This window comes from Oncorhynchus mykiss, chromosome 6 (assembly GCF_057628025.1).
Source record: "Oncorhynchus mykiss isolate SJ-2025 chromosome 6, ASM5762802v1, whole genome shotgun sequence".
In the NCBI taxonomy this organism is placed as follows: Eukaryota; Metazoa; Chordata; class Actinopteri; order Salmoniformes; family Salmonidae; genus Oncorhynchus; species Oncorhynchus mykiss.
The window spans coordinates 217,910-235,815 of record NC_143027.1 but is presented as its reverse complement, the minus strand read 5'-3'; the positions used below and the strand labels follow the sequence as shown (position 1 = coordinate 235,815).

General features: G+C 42.2%; 1 protein-coding gene across 8 annotated transcripts in view; it reads right to left on the bottom strand.

Annotated features, from left to right (window-relative positions):
- The window catches only part of LOC110525129 (electrogenic sodium bicarbonate cotransporter 1), a 375,195-nt gene that overhangs the window by 239,418 nt on the left and 117,871 nt on the right, over window positions 1-17,906 (bottom strand). For all 8 annotated transcript variants that reach the window (XM_036979187.2, XM_090239263.1, XM_090239262.1 and 5 more), the window contains one exon: window positions 15,519-15,692. In XM_036979187.2, the coding sequence (XP_036835082.1) occupies window positions 15,519-15,692 (174 nt within the window). The remainder of the gene's footprint in view (window positions 1-15,518; window positions 15,693-17,906) is intronic.

Below are 17,906 nucleotides of genomic sequence, written 5' to 3'. Positions count from 1 at the left end.
TCAGTGTTACTACTATAGAGGACCAGTCAGTGTTACTACTATAGAGGACCAGTCAGTGTTATTACTATATAGAGGACCAGTCAGTGTTACTACTATAGAGGACCAGTCAGTGTTACTACTATATAGGACCAGTCAGTGTTATTATACAGAGGACCAGTCAGTGTTACTACTATATAGAGGACCAGTCAGTGTTACTACTATATAGAGGACCAGTCAGTGTTACTACTATATAGAGGACCAGTCAGTGTTACTACTATAAAGAGGACCAGTCAGTGTTACTACTATATAGAGGACCAGTCAGTGTTACTCCTATGTAGAGGACCTGTCAGTGTTACTACGATATAGAGCACCAGTCAGTGTTACTACGATATAGAGGACCAGTCAGTGTTACTACTATATAGAGGACCAGTCAGTGTTACTATTATATAGAGGACCAGTCAGTGTTACTATTATATAGAGGACCAGTCAGTGTTACTATTATATAGAGGACCAGTCAGTGTTACTACTATATAGAGGACCAGTCAGTGTTACTATTATATAGAGGACCAGTCAGTGTTATTACTATAGAGGACCAGTCAGTGTTACTACTATAGAGGACCAGTCAGTGTTACTACTATAAAGAGGACCAGTCAGTGTTACTACGATATAGAGGACCAGTCAGTGTTACTATTATATAGAGGACCAGTCAGTGTTACTACTATATAGAGGACCAGTCAGTGTTACTACTATATAGGACCAGTCAGTGTTATTACTATATAGAGGACCAGTCAGTGTTACTATTATTTAAAGGACAGGTCAGTGTTACTACTATATAGAGGACCAGTCAGTGTTACTACTATATAGAGGACCAGTCAGTGTTACTACGATATAGAGGACCAGTCAGTGTTACAACTATATAGAGGACCAGTCAGTGTTACTACTATATAGAGGACCAGTCAGTGTTACTACTATATAGAGAACCAGTCAGTGTTACTACTATATAGAGGACCAGTCAATGTTATTACTATATAGAGGACCAGTCAGTGTTACTACTATATAGAGGACCATTCAGTGTTACTGCTATATAGAGGACCAGTCAGTGTTACTACTATAGAGGACCAGTAAATGTTACTACTATAAAGGACCATTCAGTGTTACTACTGTGGAGGACCAGTCAGTGTTACTACTATAAAGAGGACCAGTTAGTGTTACTCCTATGTAGAGGACCTGTCAGTGTTACTACGATATAGAGGACCAGTCAGTGTTACTACGATATAGAGGACCAGTCAGTGTTACTACTATATAGAGGACCAGTCAGTGTTACTATTATATAGAGGACCAGTCAGTGTTACTATTATATAGAGGACCAGTCAGTGTTACTACTATATAGAGGACCAGTCAGTGTTACTATTATATAGAGGACCAGCCAGTGTTACTATTATATAGTGGACCAGTCAGTGTTACTATTATATAGAGGACCAGTCAGTGTTACTACTATATAGAGGACCATTCAGTGTTACTATTATATAGAGGACCAGTCAGTGTTACTACGATATAGAGGACCAGTCATTGTTACTATTATATAGAGGACCAGTCAGTGTTATTACTATATAGAGGACCAGTCAGTGTTACTACTATAGAGGACCAGTCAGTGTTACTACTATATAGGACCAGTCAGTGTTATTATACAGAGGACCAGTCAGTGTTACTACTATATAGAGGACCAGTCAGTGTTACTACTATATAGAGGACCAGTCAGTGTTACTACTATATAGAGGACCAGTCAGTGTTATTACTATATTTATTTTTTTATGTTACCTTTATTTAACTAGGCAAGTCAGTTAAGAACAAATTCTTATTTTCAATGACGGCCTAGGAACAGTGGGTTAACTGCCTGTTCAGGGGCAGAACAACAGATTTGTACCTTGTCAGCTCGGGGGTTTGAACTTGCAACCTTCCGGTTACTAGTCCAATGCTCTAACCACTAGGCTACCCTGCCGCCCCCCCTGCCGCTACCCTGCCGCCCCCTATATAGAGGACCAGTCAGTGTTACTACTATATAGAGGACCTGTCAGTGTTACTACTATAGAGGACCAGGCAGTGTTACTACTATGGAGGACCAGTCAGTGTTACTTCTATATAGAGGACCAGTCAGTGTTACTACTATGGAGGACCAGTCAGCGTTATTACTACAGTATATAGGATTGTTTATAACACACATAGTTCCTTAGTTCCTGGTACCAAGCAGGACCAGGCAATGTTGAGGACTGTGGTACCATGTTAGCCTCTCTGTCCCCCAGTTGCTAAGTGAGCAGGAGGGAGGGAAGGTTGAACTCAGAGCGAGAGAGGAAAAGGGGAGAGGAAGCACAAAAAGGAGAGATAGAAATGGAAATCCCATCGTTCAAATGCATTTCAAAGCTCTGTGCAGTGTAGCCAAGAGCCACAGACACACAAAGAAGACTTTGTCCTGCAGTAGAGGCTCATGGGAAAGGAGAAGGGGGAAGAATGCCTGCTGTCCAGAGAGCTGAGCTGAGCTGCCACTCTCCTGATTTAGTCCTACTCCCACTTCACGCATTACATGCACCCACACAAATACCCCCCTCCCCTCTCTTCCTGCTGTCTTCACAAAGCTACTCTTTTTTGGCCTGTACTTCCTACCATATTCACTGTACACCATCTGGACTTTCCTACCATATTTACAGTATACTATCTGGACTTTCTTACCATATTCACTGTACACCATCTGGACTTTCTTACCATATTCACTATATACTATCTGGACTTTCTTACCATATTCACTGTATACTATCTGGATTTTCTTATCATATCCACAGTATACTATCTGGACTTTCTTACCATATTCACAGTATACTATCTGGACTTTCCTACCATATTCACTGTATACTATCTGGACTTTCCTACCATATTCACTGTATACTATCTGGACAGTCCTACCATATTCACAGTATATCTATCTTTATCGGCCATTTTCTCAAAATGTCATGTTCCCCGTGCGCTAATTAATTTTTCTGTGTCTTCTAAGGAAGTACATTCACATTATTCCACTCACAGGTTCTTAGGTCTTGTAGTCAGACTTTTACAGAGGCTTTTTTCATATACAGTGACTTGCGGAAGTATTCGGCCCCCTTGAACTTTGCGACCTTTTGCCACATTTCAGGCTTCAAACATAAAGATATAAAACTGTATTTTTTTGTGAAGAATCAACAACAAGTGGGACACAATCATGAAGTGGAACGACATTTATTGGATATTTCAAACTTTTTTAACAAATCAAAAACTGAAAAATTGGGCGTGCAAAATTATTCAGCCCCTTTACTTTCAGTGCAGCAAACTCTCTCCAGAAGTTCAGTGAGGATCTCTGAAGGATCCAATGTTGACCTAAATGACTAATGATGATAAATACAATCCACCTGTGTGTAATCAAGTCTCCGTATAAATGCAAGTCAATGGGTCTGAATACTTTCCAAATGCACTGTATGTCTAGGATTAGGGTTGAGACTGGAGCTAGCGCTTCTGAGGCTAGAGATGCCTACATCCCTTCATCAGTGTGAGCATGTCACAAACAGAAACCTTTGTAGATGCCAAATATGCAAACTAGCAAATTGATTAACATAAGTTAATAGGCCTGTTAATCACAATGTATCGGCATGTAAATATTAAATCAACATGATTGACATGTAAATATTAAATCAACATGAATGGCATGTAAATATTAAATCAACATGATTGACATATAAATATTAAATCAACATGATTGACATATAAATATTAAATCAACATGAATGGCATGTAAATATTAAATCAACTGTCACATTGTATAAATGATTGGAGACAGGCGCAGGAATACGTAATAGGGGGTTTTAATACTCGACGCAAAGATACAACATGCCATGAAATGTATTTTTATTTTTTATTTTACCTTTATTTAACTAGGCACGATCAGTTAAGAACAAATTCTTATTTTCAATGACGGCCTAGGAACAGTGGGTTAACTGCCTGTTCAGGGCACGGGGACGAAGCCCAAAACGTATACAAAAACACACAGGGATATAACTTAAACAAAAGAGTGAGGTTAAACCTCTAATAAATACACAGAACAAGACCTATAATAAAGAGTACACAATACACGGGACGAGACCTGTAATAAAGAGCACACAATACACGGGACGAGACCTGTAATAAAGAGCACACAATACACGGGACGAGACCCATAATAAAGAGTACACAATACACGGTACGAGACCCGTAAAAAAGAGTACACAATACACAGAACAAGACCTGTAATAAAGAGTACACAATATACGGGACGAGACCCGTAATAAAGAGTACACAATATACGGGACGAGACTCGTAATAAAGAAAAAATAACAGTCAAGATAATGGTGAACAGAGGGCACATACATACAATTACTATTCAGGGGGAATGGGAACCAGGTGTGTGTAATGAGAAAGTTCAGTGACGCCTAGAGGTCGGTGACGTAGACCTCTGGTACTGGTGCACGGAATGAGCAGCAGTACTGGGGGAATCCGTGACATCAACATGATTGGCATGTAAATATTAATCTAAATGATTGGCATGTAAATTATCACCTGGATACATTGCTGATGTTCATTAATCACAACACTCCATTTTGATTGTTTTGTTTATCTGTCGGCCCCAGCCTCGAACTCAGGCCCTGTGTGTAGTTAACTGACCCTCTCTGCCCATTCATCTCCATTTTACCTGTTGTTGTTGTCTTAGCTGATTAGCTGATGCTGTCTTACCTGTTGTCTTAGCTAGCTCTCCCAATCAACACCTGTGATTGCTTTATGTCTCTCTCGAATGTCAATATGCCTTGTATACTGTTGTTTAGGGTAGTTATCATTGTTTTATTTTACTGCAGAGCCCCTAGCCTCAACATTCCTCAGACACCTCTTTTGTCCCACCTACCACACATGGTGTGACCTCACCTAGCATAACTAGTGCCTCCAGAGATGCAACCTCTCTTATCGTCACTAAATGCCTAGGTTTACCTCCACTGTACCCGCACCCTACCATACCCCTGTCTGCACATTATGCCTTGAATCTATTCTACCAGACCCAGAAATCTGCTCCGTTTATTCTCTGTCCCCAACGCACCAGATGACCAGTTTTGATAGCCTTTAGCCAAACCCTCATCCTACTCCTCCTCTGTTCCTCGGGTGATGTAGAGGTTAACCCAGGCCCTGTGTGGCCCCAGGCGCTCTCATTTGTTGACTTCTGTAACCGTAAAAGCCTTAGTATTTGAATGTTATTAACATCAGAAGCCTACACCCTAAGTTTGTTTTACTCACTGCTTTAGAACACTCCACCAACCCTGATGTCCTTGCCGTGTCTGAATCCTGGCTTAGGAAGGCCACCAAAAATTCAGAGATTTCCATCGCCAACTACAACATTTCCCGTCAAGATAGAACTTAAAGGGGGAGGAGTTGCAAGAGATAGCCTGCAAAGTTCTGTCATACTTTCAAGGTCTATGCCCAAACAGTTCGAGCTTCTAATTTAAAAAATGAATCTCTCCAGAAATAAGTCTCTCACTGTTGCCGCCTGTTATAGACCCCCCTCAGCTCCCAGCTGTGCCCTGGACACCATATGTGAATTGATTGCCTCCCATTTATCTTCAGAGTTAGTTCTGATAGATGACCTAAACTGGGATATGCTTAACACCCAGGCCGTCCTACAATCTAAGCTAGATGCCTTCGATCTCACACAAATCATCAAGGAACCCACCAGGTACAACCCTAAATCCATAAACATGGGCACCCTCATAGATATTATCCTGACCAACTTGCCCTCCAAATACACCTCTGCTGTCTTCAACCAAGATCTCAACGATCACTGCCTCATTGCCTGCATCCGTTATGGGTCCGCGGTCAAACGACCACCCCTCATCACTGTCAAACGCTCCCTAAAACACTTCTGCGAGCAGGCCTTTCTAATCGACCTGGCCAGAGAATCCTGGAAGGATATTGACCTCATCCCGTCAGTTGAGGATGCCTGGTTGTTCTTTAAAGGTACATTCCTCACCATCTTAAATAAGCATGCCCCTTTCAAAAAAAGTAGAACTAAGAAGAGATATAGCCCTTGGTTCACTCCAGACCTGACTGCCCTCGACCAGCACAAAAACATTCTGTGGCGTACTACACTAGCATTGAATAGTCCCCCCGATATGTCACTTTTCAGGGAAGTCAGGAACCAATACACAGTCAGTTAGGAAAGCAAAGGCTAGCTTTTTCAAACAGAAATTTGCCTCCGGTAGGTCTAACCACAAACACACTGTAAAATCCATGGAAAATAAGAGCACCTCCTCCCAGCTGCCCACTGCACTGAGGCTAGGAAACACTGTCACCACCGGTAAATCCACAATAATCGAGAATTTCAATGAGCATTTCTCCACGGCTGGCCATGCTTTCCTCCTGGCTACCCCAACCGTGGCCAACAGCTCCACCCCCCCCCCCCCCCCCACAGCTACTTACCCAAGCCTCCCAAGCTTCTCCTTCACCCAAATCCAGATAGTAGATGTTCTGAAAGAGCTGCAAAACCTGGACCCGTACAAATAAGCTGGGCTAGACAATCTGCACCCTCTCTTTCTAAAATTATCCGCCGCCATTTTGCTAAACCCTACTAATAGTCTGTTAAACCTCTCTTTCGTATCTTCAGAGATTCCTAATGATTGGAAAGCTGCCGCATTCATCCCCCTCTTCAAAGGGGGAGACATTCCAAACTGTTACAGACCTATATCCATCCTGCCCTGCCTTTCTAAAGTCTTCAAAAGCCAAGTTAACAAACAGATCACTGACCATTTCAAATCCCTCCATACCTTCTCCGCTGTGCAACCCGGTTTACGAGCTGGTCACGGGTGCACCTCAGCCACACTCAAGGTATTCAAGGTACTAAACGATATAATAACTGCCATCGATAAAAGACAGAGTACTGTGCAGCTGTCTTCATCGACCTGACCAAGGCTTTCAACTCTGTCAATCACCACATTCTTATCGGCACACTCAACAGTCCGGATCTCTGGCAGTCTCTATGGGGGTACCACAGGGCTCAATTCTTGGGCCAACTGTTTTCTCTGTATACATCAATGATGTTGCTCTTGCTGAGGGTGATTCCTTGATCCACCTCAACGCAGACCACACCATTCTGTATACATCTGGCTCTTCTTTGGACACTGTGTTAACTTCTTAAGGTATGGGGGACAGCATTTTCACTTTTCGATAAGTAGCGTGCCCAATTTCAACTTCCTGCTACTCATGCCAGGAATTTAAGATATGCATAATATTAGTAGATTTGGATAGAAAACACTCTGAAGTTTCTTAAACTGTTTTAATCATGTCTGTGAGCATAACATAACTTGTGTAGCATGCAAAACCCAGAGGACTAACCGTTCAGAATTTTTTTTTTTGGTCTCCGTCTCTTCACTGAGTTCTCATTGGCTAATTATATTTCTTAGGCACTTGTTTTCAGTTCCTACCACCTCCACTGGATGTCACCAGTCTTTGGAATTTGGTTGAGGTTATTCATTTGTGCAATGAAGAAGTAGGCCATCTAGGAACTGGGTAACACTGTTGAGAGTTGCTCAAGACGTGTATTGAACACAGATAGACCGGTCTACAATTTGATCAATTATTAACGTTTAAAAATACCTAGTTGTATTACAAAACTAGTTTGAAATATTTTGGCAAAGTTTATAGGCAACTTTTGAAATATTTTGTAGTGAAGTTGCGTTTTTTGGACAGTTTTTTTCTGGATCAAACATGTCAAATAAATTGACATTTGGATATATATGGAAGGAATTAATCGAACAAAAGGACCAATTGTGATGTTTATGGGACATATTGGAGTGCCAACAAAAGAAGCTTGTCAAAGGTAATGCATGTTTTATATTTTATTTCTGCGTTTTGTGCATCGCCTGCACGGTTGAAATATGCTACCCTCTTTGTTTACTATTGGGCTATCATCAGGTAATAGCTTCCTATGCTTTCGCCGAAAAGCCTTTTTAAAATCTGACATGTTGGCTAGATTCACAACGAATGTAGCTTTAATTGAGTATCTCACATGTGTAATTTAATGAAAGTTAGATTTTTATATATATTTTTTTTATTTGACGCGCTGCATTTTCCCTGTTTTTTGCCCAAGTGGGACGCAACCGTCCCCTATACCATAAGAAGTTAACCTCTCTAGGGTATGTGGGATGCAACCGTCCCCTATACCATAAGAAGTTCACCTCTCTAGGGTATGTGGGATGCAACCGTCCCCTATACCATAAGAAGTTCACCTCTCTAGGGTATGTGGGATGCAACCGTCCCCTATACCATAAGAAGTTAACCTCTCTAGGGTATGTGGGATGCAACCGTCCCCTATACCATAAGAAGTTAACCTCTCTAGGGTATGTGGGATGCAACCGTCCCCTATACCATAAGAAGTTAACCTCTCTAGGGTATGTGGGACGCAACCGTCCCCTATACCATAAGAAGTTAACCTCTCTAGGGTATGTGGGATGCAACCGTCCCCTATACCATAAGAAGTTAACCTCTCTAGGGTATGTGGGATGCAACCGTCCCCTATACCATAAGAAGTTAACCTCTCTAGGGTATGTGGGATGCAACCGTCCCCTATACCATAAGAAGTTCACCTCTCTAGAGTATGTGGGATGCAACCGTCCCCTATACCATAAGAAGTTAACCTCTCTAGGGTATGTGGGATGCAACCGTCCCCTATACCATAAGAAGTTAACCTCTCTAGGGTATGTGGGATGCAACCGTCCCCTATACCATAAGAAGTTAACCTCTCTAGGGTATGTGGGATGCAACCGTCCCCTATACCATAAGAAGTTCACCTCTCTAGGGTATGTGGGATGCAACCGTCCCCTATACCATAAGAAGTTAACCTCTCTAGGGTATGTGGGATGCAACCGTCCCCTATCCCATAAGAAGTTAACCTCTCTAGGGTATGTGGGATGCAACCGTCCCCTATACCATAAGAAGTTAACCTCTCTAGGGTATGTGGGATGCAACCGTCCCCTATACCATAAGAAGTTAACCTCTCTAGGGTATGTGGGATGCAACCGTCCCCTATACCATAAGAAGTTAACCTCTCTAGGGTATGTGGGATGCAACCGTCCCCTATACCATAAGAAGTTAACCTCTCTAGGGTATGTGGGATGCAACCGTCCCCTATACCATAAGAAGTTAACCTCTCTAGGGTATGTGGGATGCAACCGTCCCCTATACCATAAGAAGTTAACCTCTCTAGGGTATGTGGGATGCAACCGTCCCCTATACCATAAGAAGTTAACCTCTCTAGGGTATGTGGGATGCAACCGTCCCCTATCCCATAAGAAGTTAACCTCTCTAGGGTATGTGGGATGCAACCGTCCCCTATACCATAAGAAGTTAACCTCTCTAGGGTATGTGGGATGCAACCGTCCCCTATACCATAAGAAGTTAACCTCTCTAGGGTATGTGGGATGCAACCGTCCCCTATACCATAAGAAGTTCACCTCTCTAGGGTATGTGGGATGCAACCGTCTCTTATCCCATAAGAAGTTAACCTCTCTAGGGTATGTGGGATGCAACCGTCTCCTATACCATAAGAAGTTAACCTCTCTAGGGTATGTGGGATGCAACAGTCTCCTATACCATAAGACGTTATTAACCTCTCTAGGGTTTGTGGGATGCAACCGTCTCCTATATCATAAGAAGTTAACAAACCTCCAAACGAGCTTCAATGCCATACAACTCTCCTTCCATGGCCTCCAACTGCACTTAAACGCCAGTAAAACTAAATGCATGCTCTTCAACCGATCGCAGCCTGCACCTGCCCACCCGACTAGCATCACTACTCTGGACGGTTCTGACTTAGAATATGTGGACAACTATAAATACCTAGGTGTCTGGTTAGACTGTAAACTCTCCTTCCAGACTCATATTAAGCACCTCCAATTCAAAATTAAATTAAGAATCGGCAATCCTACCAATCATCGACTTCGGTGATGTCATTTACAAAATAGCCTCCAACACTCTACTCAACTAATTGGATGCAGTCTATCACAGTGCCATCCATTTTGTCACCAAAGCCCCATATACCACCCATCACTGCGACCTGTATGCTCTAGCCGGCTAGCCCTCGTTACATATTCGTTGCAAGACCCACTGGCTCCAGGTCATCTATAAGTCTTTGCTAGGTAAAGCTCTGCCTTATCTCAGCTCACTGTTCACCATAACAACACCCACCCGTAGCACGCGCTCCAGCAGGTTTATCTCACTGGTCATCCCCAAAGAAAACACCTCGTTTGGCCGCCTTTCCTTCCAGTTCTCTGCTGCCAATGACTGGAACAAATTGCAAAAATCGCTGAAGTTGGAGACATATCTCCCTCACTAACTTTAAGCATCAGCTATCTGAGCAGATAACCCATCGCTGCAGCTGTACGTAGCCCATCTGTAAATAGCCCACCCAACAACCTAGCTCATCCCCATATTGTTTTTATTTACTTTTCTGCTCTTTTGCACACCAGTATTTCTACTTGCACATCATCATCATCTGCACATCAATCACTCCAGTGTTAATTGCTAAATTGTAATTACTTCGCTACTATGGCCTATGTATTGCCTTACCTCCTTACTCCATTTGCACACACTGTATATAGACTTTTCTATTGTGTTATTGACTGTACTTTTGTTTATCCCATGTGTAACTCATAGGTTGTACGAAGGGCTATATAAATACATTTGATTTGATTACTTCGCCACCATAGTCTATTTATTGCCTTACCTCCCTTACCTTACCTCATTTGCATACACTGTATATAGACTTTCTTCAACTATTATTGACTTTATGTTTTGTTTACCCCATGTGTAACTCTGTGTTGTTTTTTGTCACACTGCTATGCTTTATCTTGGCCATGTCGCAGTTGTAAATGAGAACTTTTTCTCAACTGGCCTACCTGGTTAAATAAAGGTGAAATAAATAAAAAATATATATTTTTAAATATTAATCAAAATGATTGGCATGTAAATATTAATCTAAATGATTGGCATGTAGATATGAATCAACATTATTGACCTGTTAGCATTATCAACATGATTGCCATTTTAATATTAATGAACATGACTGGCATGTAATTATTAATCAACACGATGGCCATTTTAGTATTATCAACATGATTGGCACGTAAATTATCAACATGATTGGCATGGCATTTAAATATAAATTAACATAATTTACATGTTAATACTAAACACCATGATTGGCATGTAAATACAAGGACAGCTCTAATTAATGAAACATTAGTGTTTATATTGGGGTTTATATTGGTTTATATAAAGGGGCGGCAGGTAGCCTAGTGGTTAGAGCATTGGGCCAGTAACTGAATTAACTAGAATTGGTTGTTAACTGACTTACCCAGTTAAATAAAGGTTAAATCAGAATAATATATTTGAGGCAGATTAACAATGACATCACTGGCCTACAATATATTAAAGGAACAACTATCAAATGAGATCACAACACTATTTACTGCTTAAGTTTTATTAATTAAATGCAAATCATATCTGCATCAAAGTGTTGTGTTTTACTAGGTTATATTTGGGTACAACTAAATAGCCTACTGTGAATCAAGATTGAAGACACAGGATATTGCATGTCTGTGGTTCACAAAGCAGCTGGGATCAGACCCTGGTCTCTGCTTACCCTAACCATAACCCCAGCCCTAACCATAGCAGGAGGCTGGTCTGTCCTCTGTTGGTTTTTAGGCAGGGGAGATGGGCCCTAACCTCCAGGACAGATGGGGAGGTGTTTTTTTCAGACAGAGGTTAAGAGATGCTGAGAATCTTTCCAAGACAGGCATCTCCATGCAACAACAAAATGTTTCAGAGAATTTGTTTGTTTTTTTCCACAGCGCTAGGGACAGATGTCAGATGTGGCCTTTAACCCCACATACATAGCTTGGCATGAACAGCTTGCCCCACTATGACTATGTCAAACCAAATATGTTCATAGCCAGTATTGTATTGTTTTGAGAGTATATTTAATCAATAAAGACCGAGGAGGTGTGGTATATGGCTAATATACTAAAGACCGAGGAGGTGTGGTATATGGCTAATATACTAAAGACCGAGGAGGTGTGGTATATGGCTAATATACTATGGCTAAGGGATGTTCTTAGGCCCGACGCAACATGCAACGGCCATATACCACAACCCCCCGAGGTGCCTTATTGTTTTTACGAACTGGTTTAACAACAAAACTATACCACTAAAAATACATGTTTTGTCATACACGTGGTAGACGGTCTAATAAACCACAGCTTTCAGCCAATCAGCTTTCAGGGCTCGATCCACCCGGTTTATAATATAGTTCATAGTACACTTATTAATTAACAACCAAAGTGATGATGGAGGAGATTCCATTATAGCTTCTCAAACAAATCCAAACTCTACACCCGTACAAATCTACACCTGTATTAAACTCTACACCTGTATCAAACTCTACACCCGTATAAATCTCTACACCTGTATCAAACTCTACACCTGTATCAAAATCTACACCTGTATCAATCTCTACACCCGTACAAATCTCTACACCTTTATCAAAATCTACACCTGTATTAAACTCTACACCTGTATCAAACTCTACACCCGTATAAATCTCTACACCTGTATCAAACTCTACACCTGTATCAAACTCTACACCTGTATCAAACTCTACACCCGTACAAATCTCTACACCTGTATCAAACTCTACACCTGTATTAAACTCTACACCTGTATCAAACTCTACAGCTGTGTTAAACTCTACACCTGTATCAAACTCTACACCTGTATCAAACTCTACACCTGTATCAAACTCTACAGCTGTGTTAAACTCTACACCCGTATGTAACTCTACACATGTATGCAACTCTACACCTGTATGTAACTCTACACATGTATGCAACTCTACACCTGTATGCAACTCTACACCTGTATCAAACTCTACACCTGTATCAAACTCTACACCTGTATCAAACTCTACACCTGTATCAAACTCTACACCTGTATCAAACTCTACACCTGTATCAAACTCTACACCTGTATCAAACTCTACACCTGTGTCAAACTCTACAGCTGTATCAAACTCTACAACTGTATTAAACTCTACACCTGTATCAAACTCTACACCCGTATAAATCTCTACACCTGTATCAAACTCTACACCTGTATTAAACTCTACACCTGTATCAAACTCTACAGCTGTGTTAAACTCTACACCTGTATCAAACTCTACACCTGTATCAAACTCTACAGCTGTGTTAAACTCTACACCCGTATGTAACTCTACACATGTATGCAACTCTACACCTGTATGTAACTCTACACATGTATGCAACTCTACACCTGTATGTAACTCTACACATGTATGCAACTCTACACCTGTATGCAACTCTACACCTGTATCAAACTCTACACCTGTATCAAACTCTACACCCATATCAAACTCTACAGCTGTGTTAAACTCTACAGCTGTATCAAACTCTACACCTGTATTCAACTCTACAGCTGTATCAAACTCTACACCCATATCAAACTCTACACCTGTATCAAACTCTACACCTGTATTAAACTCTACAGCTGTATCAAACTCTCCACCTGTATCAAACTCTACAGCTGTGTTAAACTCTACAACCGTATAAAACTCTACACCTGTATCAAACTCTCCACCTGTATCAAACTCTACAGCTGTGTTAAACTCTACACCTGTATGCAACTCTACACCTGTATGTAACTCTACACATGTATGCAACTCTACACCTGTATGCAACTCTACACCTGTATCAAACTCTACAGCTGTGTTAAACTCTACACCTGTATGCAACTCTACACCTGTATGCAACTCTACACCTGTATGCAACTCTACACCTGTATGCAACTCTACACCTGTATCAAACTCTACAACTGTATCAAACTCTACAACTGTATCAAACTCTACACCTGTATCAAACTCTACAGCTGTGTTAAACTCTACACCTGTATCAAACTCTACAGCTGTGTTAAACTCTACAGCTTGTTTAAACTCCACACCTGTATTAATCTCTACAGCTGTATTAGACTCTACACCTGCATCAAACTCTACAACTGTATCAAACTCTACACCTGTATCAACCTCTACAGCTGTATCAAACTCTACAGCTGTATCAAACTCTACAGCTGTATCAAACTCTACAGCTGTATCAAACTCGACAGCTGTATCAAACTCGACAGCTGTATCAAACTCTACACCTGTATCAACCTCTACAGCTGTATCAAACTCTACACCTGTATCAACCTCTACAGCTGTATCAAACTCTACAGTTGTATCAAACTCTACAGCTGTATCAAACTCTACAGCTGTATCAAACTCGACAGCTGTATCAAACTCTACAGCCGTATCAGATTCCTTGTGCATCAGTGTTGAGTGTCACAGTATTGATCTCAACCCTGGCTGTTATCAGCAACACAGACAGTGTTTTCTTGAATATCTAAACAGCTGAGTAAAAGCCTTTTCCATTTGCAGATGGCCAGACTCCACGCAGAGCAAAACAGCAACCAACACATGGCAAAGGTCTCCACAGTAACCAACACATATCAAAGGTCTCCACATTAACCAACACATAGCAAAGGGTCCCATGTTAACCAACACATAGCAAAGGTCCCACATTAATCAACACATAGCAAAGGTCCCACATTAATCAACACATGGCAAAGGTCCCACATTAATCAACACATAGCAAAGGTCCGACATTAATCAACACATAGCAAAGGTCTCCACATTAATCAACACATAGCAAAGGTCCCACATTAATCAACACATGGCAAAGGTCCCACATTAACCAACACATAGCAAAGGTCCCACATTAACCAACACATAGCAAAGGTCTAACATATACATTCACTTTCCCTGTCCTCCAAGCCCTGTGTCAATTTCACTCCTTATCTCTCCCCCCTCTCTCTATCTCTCCACAACCCTCTCTAATATGTAGACTAATCCTAAACCTCTCTAGTCTGTAGACTAACCATAACTCTCTCTAGTCTATAGACCAACACTAACCCTCACTCTAGACTGTCCAAACACATTCGTCCCCCTACCAGGCTATCTCACAGATTGGCTCAGCCAATCTTTCTCATTGAGGTAAGTGAGCAGTGATTGGCAGACTGAGTGGAGTGAGCAGTGATTGACTGACCGAGTTGAGGGAGCAGTTATTGGCTGACAGTGTAGTGAGCAGTTATTGACTGACAGTGTAGTGAGCAATGATTGGCTGACATCGGATTTGAGGGTCAGCAGATTTGGGGGTCAGCAATGATTGGCTGTCAGCAGATTTGGGGGTCAGGGACACCTCAAGACTTTTTTAGGGCCAGGGAGTGTTAGTTGTTCTGAAAAGCAGCTCTGCTGCCATGAGAGACATTTCGGCCGGTAATCTCTGCTGCCAGGGAGATGGCCGAAGCCGGTAATCTGTACTGACGTGTATTTTAGCAGCACTTACTGAGCGGTTTGAGGATGCTGTTGCTGGCCTCATCGTTGTTTTCTGTGTCGGACCTGTCAGAGGCGTTCTCCGTCAGATGATCCTTCCTGTCCTTGTGGCTTCCTCTCCGGCGTTGACGTCTCCGACGCCGGTAGCTCTTGGGCATCTGCACTCCGATGTAGACGGTGTGGTGACCTGGTTGGAAGAGAAAGACAATGGGTTAGGGTTAACAATGGGTTAGGATTAACAATGGGTTAGGGTTAACAATGGGTTAGGATTAACAATGGGTTAGGGTTAGACAGTGGGTTATGGCTGGCATCAGCAATGTTGGGCACGGGGGGTACCAAGGCTGGCACACAAGGGCATTTGCATTGGCACACCAGGCATGAAATTCCAGTGTTTGAATTGGCAAACTTGCATTCTACCAGGTTGGAGATTTGGTCACCTTTCCACCAAGGGAGCATGTAAATTTATACCAACCCTTCCTAAATGCAGGTTATCCAGGAAATGGCTTTATCCAGGAATGGAGGATGTACATGCTCAGAAGGTGCTGTCTAGGCCAGACATAGAAGTTGGCGTCCAGCTGTCAAACCAAATATTTTGGCCGTGAAGAAATAACAGGTAGCAGTGACATTTCAATGTTAGGGTCTCCACTTGCAATCAGATCTCCAGAGGTTAGGGTATTAACACGGTCAGGCTTCTCACATTCCTTAAAGGCATAGTTCTGGATTCTGGTAATATCTACTTCCCCAGAGTCAGACGAACTTGTGGATACCTTTTATGGCTCTGCTTGCCATTTGAAGGAAGTTGCTATGCTAACTAGCATTAGCGCAATGACTGGATGTTTCTGTAGACTAGTTAGCATTGACTCGTGAAACTACCTCTAACTTCCTTCATACTGGATGCAGAGACATAAATATGGTATCCACGAGTTCATCTCACTCTGGAGAAGTATAACTATTCTATAAGGAATGTGAGCAGTCTGACCATGTTAACAACCTCTGGAGGTCTGACTGCAAGTGCCAAAATCCAAAACTATCCCTTTAAGGTTATGCTGTACTGTAACCCTACCTATCCATTTTACATTTTAGTAATTTAGCAGACGGTCTTAACCAGATCAACTTACAGGTGTAAATAGGGTTAAGTGCATTGCTCAAGGGCACAATTTAGTCAGCTCTGGGATTTGAACCAGCAACCATTTGGTTACTAGTCCTTTTACTTATGTGAAGGGAAACCCTTTTAACCAGACTAGTGTCTGTAAACATAACCTCTAAATGAGCTCCATGTCAGACATGTTCAGTGTAAATTGGAAACCACATATCCCGAGGCTGCATTTATTGTGGCTGGGGATTTTAACAAGGCTAATCTGAAAACAAGGCTCCCTACATTTTATCAGCATATCGAATGCGCGACCCGGGCTGGTAAAACTCTGGATCATTGTTACTCTAACTTCCGCGATGCATACAAAGCCCTCCCCCGCCCTCCTTTTGACAAATCTGACCACGACTCCATTTTGTTGCTCCCAGACTATAGACAGAAACTAAAACGGGAAATGCCCGTCAGGTCTGTTCAATGCTGGTCCGACCAATCTGATTCCACGCTTCAAGATTGCTTCGATCACGAAGACTGGGATATGTTCTGGATAGCGTTGAACAACAACATTGATGTATAAGCTGATTCGGTGAGCCAGTTTATTAGCAAGTGCATCGATGATGTTGTACCCACGTCGACCATTAAAACCTTCCCCAACCAGAAACCGTGGATTGATGGCAGCATTCACGGAAAACTGAAAGCGCGAACCACTGCTTTTAATCAGGGCAAGGAGACCGGAAACATGACTGAATACAAACAGTGTAGCTATTCCTTCCGCAAGGCAATCAAACAAGCTAAGCGTCAGTATAGAGACAAAGTAGAGTCGCAATTCAACGGCTCAGACACGAGAGGTATGTGGCAGGGTCTACAGTCAGTCACGGACAACAAAAAGAAAACCAGTCCCATACCGGACACCGATGTCTTGCTCCCAGACAAACTAAACAACTTCTTTGCACACTTTGAGGACAATACAGTGCCACTGACATGGCCCGCTACCAAAACCTGTGGACTCTCCTTCACTGCAGCCGACATGAGTAAAACATTTAAACGTGTTAACCCTCGCAAGGCTGTAGGCCCAGACGGCATCCCCAGCCGCGTCCTCAGAGCATGCGCAGACCAGCTGGCTGATGTTTTTACGGACATATTCAATCAATCCTTATCCCAGTCTGCTGTTCCCACATGCTTCAAGAGGGCAACCATTGATCCTGTTCCCAAGAAAGCTAAGGTAACTAAGCTAAATGACTATCACCCCGTAGCACTCACTTCCATCATCATGGAGTGGTTTGAGACACTATATCACCTCCACCCTACCTGACA